This window comes from Theropithecus gelada, chromosome X, assembly GCF_003255815.1.
Source record: "Theropithecus gelada isolate Dixy chromosome X, Tgel_1.0, whole genome shotgun sequence".
NCBI classification, from domain to species: Eukaryota; Metazoa; Chordata; class Mammalia; order Primates; family Cercopithecidae; genus Theropithecus; species Theropithecus gelada.
This window is the reverse complement of record NC_037689.1, coordinates 81,555,721-81,567,924: the sequence shown is the minus strand read 5'-3', so window position 1 is coordinate 81,567,924 and position 12,204 is coordinate 81,555,721. Positions and strand designations below refer to the sequence as shown.

General features: G+C 39.7%; 1 protein-coding gene across 4 annotated transcripts in view; it reads right to left on the bottom strand.

Annotated features, from left to right (window-relative positions):
* HDAC8 (histone deacetylase 8) overlaps positions 1-12,204 on the bottom strand; it is a 239,932-nt gene that overhangs the window by 149,843 nt on the left and 77,885 nt on the right. For 3 of the 4 annotated variants that reach the window (XM_025373005.1, XM_025373006.1, XM_025373007.1), the window contains 3 exons: positions 9,334-9,446; positions 4,782-4,859; positions 4,075-4,183 (listed from right to left, as the gene is read on the bottom strand). In XM_025373005.1, coding sequence (XP_025228790.1) covers positions 4,075-4,183; positions 4,782-4,859; positions 9,334-9,446 — 300 coding nt within the window. The remainder of the gene's footprint in view (positions 1-4,074; positions 4,184-4,781; positions 4,860-9,333; positions 9,447-12,204) is intronic. The other variant, XM_025373009.1, reaches the window with a different exon arrangement.

The following is a 12,204-nucleotide window of genomic DNA, read 5'->3' as shown; positions in this document are numbered from 1 at the left end:
CAGGGCTCTACTTGTGATACCAACTCTAGCAGCTCCCATGAAAATTATGGAAAGCCTTTGGGAATTAGTGACCCTTGACCTTAGAATTGAATGATCTAGGGAGATCTCACTGTGAAATCTGTCATTTATAGAAAATGGAACTTGAGATCTTCTGGTGTTAGAAAATTTTCATGTAAAGATTCCATGTCCAGTCTATTACAAAAAGAAACTCTAAGCCAATTTTTAAATGAAGGGGGTATGTTCAAGCTTAAACTAAAACCATTAAGTTCCTGCCTGATTAGTTGGCAAAGTAAAAAAGGCTACAGCAGAGGAAAAAACCATTTTATTTTATTTTATTTATTTATTTATTTATTTATTTTTTTGAGACGGAGTTTCGCTCTGTCGCCCAGGCTGGAGTGCAGTGGCCCGATCTGGGCTCACTGCAAGCTCCGCCTCCCGGGTTCACGCCATTCTCCTGCCTCAGCCTCTGGAGTAGCTGGGACTACAGGCACCCGCCACAGCACCCGGCTAATTTTTTGTATTTTTAGTAGAGACAGGGTTTCACTGTGTTAGCCAGGATGGTCTCGATCTCCTGACCTCGTGATCTGCCTGCCTCGGCCTCCCAAAGTGCTGGGATTACAGGCGTGAGCCACCGCGCCCGGCAAAAAAAACCATTTTAGAAAGGAAAAGAGGAAGAAAGAAAGGGAGGAAGGGAAGAACTAAGGAAGAAAAGGAAGGAAAAGGAGAAAAGGAAGAGAAAAGACAAGAAAAGGAAGGAAGGAAGAAAAGTAAAGGAAAGAAGAAAGAAAGAAGGAAAAGGAAAAAGGAGCAATTCATGAGCAAACTAGAAATTGGGTGGCAAATAAAAATGAGAGCATCTTATAAGTGAACCAGCAATAAGAGGTCCTTTACATATCACAAGTAAGGAGTGAGTCAGAGAACCAGAGGGGTCATGAAATAAAAAGGATGAAAAGGGGCCAGGCGCGGTGGCTCACACCTGTAATCCCAGTACTTTGGGAGGCTGAGGTGGGCGGATCACCAGGTCAGGTGATCGAGAACATAGTTGCTAACATGGTGAAACCCCATCTTTACTAAAAATACAAAAAAATTAGCTGGGTGTGGTGGTGGGCGCCCGTAGTCCCAGCTACTTGGGAGGCTGAGGCAGGATAATGGCGTGAACCCAGAGGTGGAGCTTGCAGTGAGCCTAGATCGCATCACTGCACTCTAGCCTGGGCAACAGAGCGAGACTCCATCTCAAAAAATTAATAAAATAAAATAAAATAAAATAAAAGGATGAAAAGAAGACAGTAGATAAATTGAATGACTTTTTATGAAAAGATTAAGCCATTCCTATGTGTAATATATCTTTTGAGGTTGGCAGAAGGGTCAGAGGTAACAATGGCAAATGTGTAAGAGACTGTTTCCAAGCCACATACCAGAAGTATTCAAAAGCATAACGCCTGGGACTGAGTGATCTAGTTACCAGGGCTGGCCCTCTGCAAAACTCTTGGCAAAGATCGCTGTGGTTTTTGGTACCCCTTTCCCTCTACTGCTCCATTATGCAATTCCTCCTCCTCAGAATACTCAGGGAGCCCATGCTCTGACCCCTTCACAATTCATTGTCAAGAATGGCACTGTGAAGGTACACCTCATCTCTACTAAAAGTTTTTTTTTTTTTTTTTTTAATTAGCCAGATGTGGTATTGTGTGCCTGTTTGTCCCAGCCACTTGGGAAGCTGAAGCAAGGGGATCACTTGAATCCAGGAGGTCAATGCTACAGTGAGCCGTGACCACCATTGTACTCCAGCCTGGGCAACAGGGGAAGACCCTGTCCACCACCCCAAAAAAGAAAGGCTCTGTGAAACTATGGTACAGCAGGGGTGAGGATGAGAGGCTGCGCCAAAATTTCATTTAAAGGACTATTTCTAATTGTAGAATAAAAGTATGTTTCCTGTTAAAGGAATTTCAGGTATTAATCCAACAGATGAGAGAGACAGTTGGGCCAGGAAGCCTTCTTGGTACCCTTGGAATCACAGGTGCCTTCACATAATGCCCTGACCAGACTTGACTTCTGAAGGAAAGCAAAGGAAAAATGTTATTACACCTCTAATGAAAACCCGGAACCTGTTATTCTGGATGATCACTGTGTGGCTTGCATTGCCAGTGTGGGTCCACAGGCAAAGGGGCCCTCGGAACTATAAACTAATGAGTGTCTGGTTCTTTAGTAGGCAAGCTGGAAGAATTTTTAATAAATGCTAGCCTCCTGTACACAAAAGCCATCAATCTATTGGGATGCGAGTGGCATCATGCTTTTTGTAAAGGGAAATCATGTGTAATCTTCTACAGATCTTTTCCTTGGGGCTAAACTTACTTTAAAAATGCTTCTGATTAGGTTTGATACCAAGGCTATTTTTAAACACGAATTACCATGGGATTTAAAATATTTTTTTATCATGTAGTAGGAACTGGTCTACAGAAAAAAAAGAGAAAATATAGGGTAGAAACAGATATTTTTTTCTGACTGAAGAAGGATAAATAGTAGACTTCTTTGGGGGTGGGCACTGGAAAATCCTCAAGTCTGCAGATAATACTCAGCTTTCCCAGGCAGTGAAATGCCAAGTTGATGGGAGATAAAGAAGATCTCAGGAGGTTTTATGATTGGCAGATAACCTTCAATAGGGGCATATGTAAGGTGATCCATTTAGGGATTTGTAAGGGGTACATGTAAGGTGATCCATTTAGGGTGATCCATCTAGGGAGCACTAGATATTACAAACTACACTTGCACGATGATGAGTGCTGACCTTTCAATTAAGACCCAGGATAGGGCTCTAGGAAACACTGTGGACAGTGCACTGAAGAGAACAACCTAGTTTTCTGTTATGACAAAAAAAAAAAAAAAAAAAAAAAAGGGCAACAAAATCGGGCACTGTTAAGAAGGGTATTAAAACAAAAACAAAATAATTCTCCTTTTACATAGAACTGCAGGATATCTTTATTGGTAAAGTTACATAAGCAGCTCTGATTTGCACATCTCAAGAACAGAAGAGAGCTTAAGGGGAACAAAGAAGGGCAATTAAACCATTGATGGCAGGCTCCAAAAAAAAAAAGGTTTTTTCAGTATGATAATACAGAGGTAGCCAGGAGACATGATCAAAATTATGAAGAGGCTTATGCTGCTGAATAACTGAATGATGACTTGGCTCACCAAATCTTTTGAGCTAAGAGGCACTTTTGAAGCATAAAGTTTTTATTTTTTAATAATTCTGCTTTGTTTCTACAACTGCCAGTGATGATAGCCAGTGCAGGCAGGCTCCTTTGGGAAGAACCTCCACCAGAGGTTGGGAGAAATACGAGCTAAGTTGGGGAGGGATCAAGAGTACCTCAATTCCCATTACTTACCTTCGGTAATGTTGACTTGCTGACTTCTAGTTGGATTTGCTTTCTCTGCCACCACTTGTGCCTGACCAATCTCAATTTTTATGAATATGAGTTTAGCACAACCTCCCACCCCCATTCCATAGGGCTTTTCAACTCCAGTGGTCCACATATTGGCACCAATGTGTCTGCCTACGATTGTCCGTAACTTAATCCTTAACCATGGTATAAAAAGAACAGGTATCTGACTCCAATTTTAACACAGCGGATAAAACGTAAGAATGCATGATGAATAATAATAGTCAATTCTCTAATATTTACACCAGTAGTAGAAGGCACAGGTCTCCATAATGAACCCTGACAACTGAAATGAACCCTGTCAGGTTGATGAAATAACACACATGCAGGTTTCTTTATCTAAGAAAGCAGCAAATAAGGGATTCTTCAGGATAGCCTAAAAGCTCTGCTCTTGGGATGGCCTTAATCATATTGAGTAGTGGGTAAGATCCAACCTGGAGCATGGCTCTGGTCCAACTGCTTGGCTCTGTCATACAGCGGATAGCTACTGATCAAATAGGCATAATGACCAGTATACAAAAGCTTTATAGGTATGTAGACGTTTTCTTTTACATTGTTCTTGTTTACATTGTGAGATGGGGGCCATTTCATCCTACAGAACTGTAATCTACTTATTACTGGCTCAGTGTTGCTGCCATACCTTTCACAGATCTGGTAATATTTTTCATCTTGTATGCCATCCTGAATGGGCACATTTACACTGTAGTACCGTCCCTTCCCTAGGCCAACATCAGACACGTCACCTGTTCCTATAAAAGAGAAGAGCACTATGATCACTTATTAGGAACATGAGAACCCAGAAAACTTAAAGGATTTCCTGATAGGAATTCAGAAGACTGAAAAGATCAATTAGGAGAATAATCCTGAATGAATTAGTGATAGTTTCCAGGGAAAGAAATTAAGAAAAATAATATAAAGAAGTAACTGTTGTAAACAATCTTGGAGAAGCAGGCAAACCATAAGGAAACTGAAAAACCTTAGTTTTCATCTTACTGGATCAAATGAAAAAATAAGAGATTAACTCCTTTGCTTGGCTTCATGCTTTTTAGGTGGACATAATATCAATTTATCACTGCAATTATTCAGGATGTTAGGAGTTGCATGGGGTGTCTACTACTGTAGTAAGCATAAGTGATCTGTTGACAGCCCATAAAAATCACCTGGAAAAAGAAACAACTTTAATGTCATTCTTCTTGTTATTGTCACCTGAGGTAACGTGTGTTAAAAGTTTGCATAGGACTGTAGCAATAAGGCATTAACAGCATGGAACTGTCCAAGTGTAAGAAATGTATAGAAGAATTTCAGTATTTAGTCATCAAATGCAATACTGAGTTTATGATCACTTGCCTGGGAAAAATCCCGGGGAGAATTTGTGCAGGGACACGGTCATGACTTTGGAGGTGAAACTGAAGGCGTCTTCTACACCTAACAGATAAAGAAACATCAAAATAATCACTTCAGGATATGGCATTCCTATTTTCAACATCTGAAAATCTAGAGCAGCTGTGAGAAGCAGGGTAGATGAGAAGGCAGCAATACAAAACTAACAAGCTGAGAAATAAAAGTAATACAAACCTCTGGTCTCTAATCTCGTAATTACAAGATGAGGTAGAACTTTGGCCCCAAGTGAAGTTTGGGGGTTCCTTTTCAAACTCATGGAAAACTATAACTGGACTTCCTTTTCCAAGCAATGGGATGTCTGGGCTCTCTTTGACAACCTGTTCTAAAAAGTAGGGAAGGGCGAGAGCCTAGAATTGAGGCATTATCAACAGAATTCAATAAGGGAAACTGGCACCATCTTACAAGTTGTATGTTTTGTTTTGTTTAAGTGGTTATAGTTAAAGTCTTGGGATTTTTTCCAAAGATGTACAATGTGATAACCCTTTGAAAAATATGAGCAATACAAATATTAGCCATTATATACCAAAAATCTAATTATAAAGTGCCTCTCTATAATGCAGATTTGGTTATAAATAAGTAACTTATAGTACATCTTTCTGGCTAAAACATGGAAGGCTGAAAACAGCCATGACCTTGTCTCCTAATAGCAGCCTCATAACAGTGTTTTAAAACCTGAAGAAAGATGGGGGAAAAACTTTTCAAGAAAGGGGTCTGTTTTCCATTTTAACTTAGTAAACGATTAGAGGCCTGGGAGATTAAAGCTGGGATTTAAAGTAACCCTCACAAGCCTCTACGTATACAGGTAAACACACTGCCCACCTCCACCCCTTTCCTCTCACATATAGTCACACTATGTTCAGATAATCAATCTGTAAAATGGGAGGAGTATTAGCAAATTCAGGTACTGTCCTCTTTCTTACTTCAAACAAAAATTGTTTCTGTATTTATTTAATGTTTTCAGTCTTCACTACAGCCCAACAGCGACTTTAAAAAAATATTAACTCTATTTGTATATAATAGGTATGTTTGAATTTCCCAAGCCTTATGTTTTGCCCTAGGGAGGCAGTTAAAACCAGTTAAAGGCTCTAGGCAAAAAATATGAAGTAAACAAAATAAAACAAACAAAATAAATGAAAATAGTACTTCAACTTAGAAATGAAGTCTTAAACAAGGATAATTCATGAAAATCCTGATTATCGATCAATCCAGAAATGTACCAATTTACACTTGGACCAATCATGTATGAGAGTTCCCAAACTATTGTTATTCTCTTTAATCTTAGGCAGAAAGAATGGTCTTGCTCTAATTTGCCTTTCTTTCTTTTTTTTTTTTTTTCTTTTTTTTGAGACGGAGTCTCGCTCTGTCGCCCAGGCTGGAGTGCAGCGGCCAGATCTCAGCTCACTGCAAGCTCCGCCTCCCGGGTTCCCGCCATTCTCCTGCCTCAGCCTCCCGAGTAGCTGGGACCACAGGCGCCGCCACCTCGCCCGGCTAATTTTTTGTGTTTTTAGTAGAGACGGGGTTTCGCCGTGTTAGCCAGGATGGTCTCGATCTCCTGACCTTGTGATCCGCCCGTCTCGGCCTCCCAAAGTGCTGGGATTACAGGCTTGAGCCACCGCGCCCGGCCCTCTAATTTGCCTTTCTTTAAGTATTAGAGTGTTGAGCACCTTTTCATAAGTTTAGTGGCCATTTGTATTTCTTCTCATGGGAAATACCACTAGGCACAGTTATAAAATCATACTTAAAAAGGAGGTGAACACAGATAGGAGGAAGCTATGGACTTGGTGGGAAAGAGCAGAGTGGTTAGGTAGATGAAAGAAGGCAAGGATGGGGTAGGGGTGGCTAGTGAAGCCACTACAGGATGCTAGTTATGGAATCATGGAGGATTTAAAATAAACCAAATGCGTAAGAGTTTGGGGGTGGGGCAGGGGTCACTGTAAGGGAGGTGCTAAAGAGGGGAAATAAACTGAAATGAAACACACCATAAAAGTTGGCTAAAACAGGAAACTCTGAAGGGTGTAGAAATAACATTGCAAATGGAAAGAATGGTTTCAGGTGACAGTTTCGGTTCATTCTTATATGGTTCTGTAGAGTTGATTGTATTCTTAAACTCTGATACTAATAGTCTGAATTTCATAATCATTTATTGATCAAATATTTTAATGAGCCACTACTATATGCATAGTACTGTTGGTTCAAGGCGTTACATAAAACAGGAAGAAGTAAACAACTTGATCTCTGCTCTGAAGGAACTTATAGTTTCTATGGGAAAAGAAGACACAGACACATTAAAAAATTAATTAAAAATACAAGGCAATATGTAATGAAATATCAAATTGGTGGTATGAACAATACAGGACTTGAGAGGAGGGGGAGAACACTTGAGAGGGGGTGGTCAGGGCAAATCTGCTACTGTTGGAACTTGAATAAATGGGTAGAACTTGGGACAGTTGAAACAAAACTAAATTAGGAAAAAAAGGAGGCAAAGTCAGGGAGGTGGGAATAGTGAGATGTGTCTGGGAACACTGAGCCATGTCATGAATAGTGAGACATGTCATGAATAGTTAGAATGCTCATTGAGTAGTATAGCCTGGACAGCAAGTAATGAGAGATAAGGGTGGAAAGATAAGGTGAGGCCTATTCAAGGTAGGCCTTGAAAGACTGGATAATGACGTGGACCTTATCTTGAAGACCACTGTTTTTCAAAGTGTGGCCTACAGAACAGCTGAGGTATTAAAACGTAGTTTCTTTGGTTCCTTGCCAGACCTACTAAATCTGAATATCTGGTGGATATGACCCAGCAATCTGCATTTTAAAACAAACTTCCCCAGGTCGTCTTGACGCACTTTCAAGTTTGAGAACCACTGCTGTAGGCCAGGGGTCAACGAACTAAGTGGCTAAATAGTAAACATTTTCGGCTTTGCAAACTACTCAATGTCTCTATTGCACATGCACACACATATATACACACACACGGACACTTTTTTCCAATATATTTTCTCTTTTATAACCCTTTAAAAATGGAAAAACCATTTAAAAAAATTTTTTAAGAGACAATGCCTTGCTCTGTTGCCCAAGCTGGAGTGCAGTGGCACGATCGTAATTCACTACAGCCTCGACCTCCTAGGCTCAAGCGATCCTCCTGCCTCAGCCTCCTAAGTAGCTAGGAATATAAGCACACAACACCAAACTCAGCTAATTTTTTTCGAGATGGGGGTTTCACTTTGTTGGCCAGGCTGGTCTCAAACTCATGGTTTCAAAGAGTCCTCCCACTTCAGCCTTCCAAAATATTGGGATCACAGGCATGAGCTACTGCACTTGGCTGGAAAAACCATTTTTGACCATTCTTAGTTTACTGGCCATACAAAAATAAGCCAAAGGTCAAATGCTACCCCTTGTTATAGGCAATAAGGAGTCTCTGAAGGCTTTTGAGCAAGGCTATGTTTTGCACTGGTTGAGCATTCAGATATTCAGTGAAAATGGTTCTCAAAGTAGTCTATTAGTGGTTTTAACCTCTCTTCTCTCTGTCATTGTTTAATTTTCTGTCATCGTTCCATGGTAGTATCCATGCAGATGAAGCTCTCTGGAAAGGTTCCCTCAACGATTTCATCCTTCTTTCTCTGTTTTGGCAGTGGAGCTGACCCTAACTTCAGACATATAATATTCTTTTCCTCTCTATGCCTTGATTATGTTTGTCTCAAAAAAAAAAAAAAAAAAAAAAAAAACCTTGGAAACAGGGAAATGGCAATCATTGATGTGAGGGAGGAGTATTTTTAAGTAAGAATTTATGGGATAAGTGTTCTTAAATAAATGGAAATACTACGTGTCCCAGACAGGATTTCTTAAAGAAACAGAATGTGGCATCTGTCACTGGAGCTCTACATTCTAGATGGAAAATACATAGGATGGTCAGATAAGTCCTGTCAGTGGAGTCTTCTAAGAGAGGATTAATGGGTTAAGGCAAACTGTTAAGCGATTCTGCTATTAAACATTAGGGAAGATGTCCTGTTTGTACGGCACTAAATATTTTAGCAATACAAAGAAACGACACAGATTCTGATCACTACACGAGTTGGCAGCCTATTGGTGAAAAATTTCAGAATGTTAGCCCATCATACGCCCATTCTATCTTGAGAAAAGCATCAATGAAAAGAGACAAGACTGTCATCTCTATAGATTCCCTTAGAACCAGTGGAAATGGCCTGAGGGAGGTTACTGAGCACTGGAGTAAACACTGGGTAAGATTTTCACTTCTTAACATTCTCTATTAGTTCTAGAGGTTTGCTACAGGAGGAGAGAGGAGAGGAAATTACAGGAGCCTGGCTTGGGCAGCAAAGCAGGAATTGCATCAATTAGAGGAATCACTACACTACCTACTTTAAATTCTCAATTAGGAAAATTTCAATTATAGCAGACATTTCTACCAGTTGCCTAGAAGCAGCTTAACTGATAAAAACCTGCTGTCCTAGCAGCAAAGCATCTTTAAAACCAAAGGGCTTACCATCTCCATGGTGCAGATCCAAATCCACGTAGAGAATACGCTCAAATTTCCGTCGCAATCGTAATATTCCCAGGACAGCATCATTGAGATAACAAAAACCAGATGCTTCATCTCTGTAAGAAAACAAGTTGCTACAGCCAACAGCCAAAAAGCAATCCAAGGGAGTCTTATCCAAGGGAGTCTTTACAGCCAAGGATCTAACCCTTGAGATGTAGTCCCCTAAAGTTTCCCCTTCTTTTAAGAAAAACAAAAATCCATCTACAAAGATTATAAGTAAATGACCCAGAATGATCAGGGAATGAAGTGTTTCAGTAAAGTAAATATTCGGGTAAACTGGTAACATTTTCCATTCATGATCCCAGATTTTCAAAGCATTAGAATATTATAACTATATTGAACAAGAGAGAACCACCTTTCCCTGGATTTAGGAATCACTTCAAAAAATTTGTATACCCTGGGGTCATCATGAGGAACACTGGTAATCACTTACAGGACTTTAAGAAAGCTAGAATCTAGAAGAGGCCTTAAAGACAATCTTGCTCAGCCAGATGTTAGAGATTGGATTCTCTGTACTGACCCTATGACATAACCTAGAATTTTTAAAAAGTTAGTTTTGGCACTTGTTGCTCATAAAAGCTGAGTGTAGAACATACAAATGCATAATCTCCTGGGCAGTATAATGTGGTTGCCTGTCTGTAAATGCAATTATTACAATGAAGAGCGAAGCAGTCTTTTCTAAAGTTGTTTTGTTTTCTTTACTAAAATTGTCTTCATTGACTTCACTGGTGTCCTTTAACTTTTGTGCTATCAGTGATACTGCGTCACTTTAACCCCTTGTCAAGGTTAAACTGCTCTTTTACTACACTTCCATTAAGCCTTGCTGATTAGATGTAAAATAACATTCTTTATCATCAAGAGTGCATTATAAGTTATTTTTAAGGCCTCATCCTAAATGCTTAATTTATTTTGCTTCCACAGACACTTCAAATATCCAGCCCATTTTTTCTGAGTTCTCCTTGAGATTGCCTAGGCATAAGCAACAGTTAAAATGGCATCTTTGCTACTATGAGACTGTAAAGCTCTTTGTAGTGCCTACACAATGCATAAACTTCTTCATGAGATCTCTTCCATAATAACATTTCATATTCTAAATAATGCCCTGGTTCACAGGCTGAATCAATGACATGTAGACTGGCAAGCAGAAGGTTGGTAAAAATATCTTTAGACACTGACTCTGCTTCATGATGGTGAACTCAGCAATCATCTAGCCAAAGAATAGCTTGGCCTTAGGTATGCAACCAGGTAAAGACCAATTAAAGAAAAAGATTTCTCCATCTATGAATTCTCTTTAAATAAGAATTAAATATGTGATTTTTGGAAGTTCTTAGATGCGAATGCTATATTCCAATTATGAAAAGTTTACATTTTGTAAGTTTACTGCCTTAGCACATTAAAAAAAGAGATAATCTGTCATCCTTTTGAACATCAATAACTTTTAGGTAGATGGGACGGAACACTAAGTGCTAGGCAAAAAGAGGAGAGAGATGTGGAGGAAGAGTACAAATCAATACAAGACATACTTCCTTTCCTCACAGAACTTACAATTAAATTGGGGAGATAAGGCATAAAACAAACAAAAAAGGCAACCAGAAATAATATGGCACATAAAGGAGAATACAGAGAAAAGCTACAGAGAAAATTGACAAAGTAGACTCTTCTCATTGACAACATTGAGATTTGCCCGAGCCCTGTGTTTTCACAAAAGCAGTGATGGTTAAGAAACCCTACACCCTTTTGTGTTATGAGAAATGGCGAACTGCAAAGGACCACACTGCCCTGGCATATTCTTTTTTTTTTTTTTTTTTTTTTTTATACTTTAAGTTCTAGGGTACATGTGCACAACTTGCAAGTTTGTTACATATGTATACATGTGCCATGTTGGTGTGCTGCACCCATTAACTCGTCATTTACATTAGGTATATCTCCTAATGCTATCACTCCCCTCTCCCTCCTCCCCACAAAAGGACCCGGGGTGTGATGTTCACCTTCCTGTGTCCAAGTGATCTCATTGCTCAATTCCCACCTATGAGTGAGAACATGCGGCGTTTGGTTTTCTGTTCTTGCGATAGTTTGCTGAGAATGGTGGTTTCCAGCTGCATCCATGTCCCTACAAAGGACATGAACTCATCCTTTTTTATCGCTGCATAGTATTCTATGGTGTGCATGTGCCACATTTCCTTAATCCAGTCTGTCACTGATGGACATTTGGGTTGATTCCAAGTCTTTGCTATTGTGAATAGTGCTGTAATAAACATACGTGTGCATGTGTCTTTATAGCAGCATGATTTATAATCCTTTGGGTATATCCCCAGTAATGGGATGGCTGGGTCAAATGGTATTTCTAGTTCTAGATCCTTGAGGAATCGCCACACTGTTTTCCACAATGGTTGAACTAGTTTACAGTCCCACCAACAGTGTAAAAGTGTTCCTATTTCTCCACATCCTCTCCAGCACCTGTTGTTTCCTGACTTTTTAATGATTGCCATTCTAACTGGTGTGAGATGGTATCTCATTGTGGTTTTGATTTGCATTTCTCTGATGGCGAGTGATGATGAGCATTTTTTTATGTGTCTGGTGGCTGTATGAATGTCTTCTTTTGAGAAGTGTTTGTTCATATCCTTTGCCCACTTTTTGATGGGGTTGTTTGTTTTTTTCTTGTATATTTGTTTGAGTTCTTTGTAGGTTCTGGATATTAGCCCTTTGTCAGATGAGTAGATTGCAAAAATTTTCTCCCATTCTGTAGGTTGCCTCTTCACTCTGTTGGTAGTTTCTTTTGCTGTGCAGAAGCTCTTTAGTTTAATTAGATCCCAT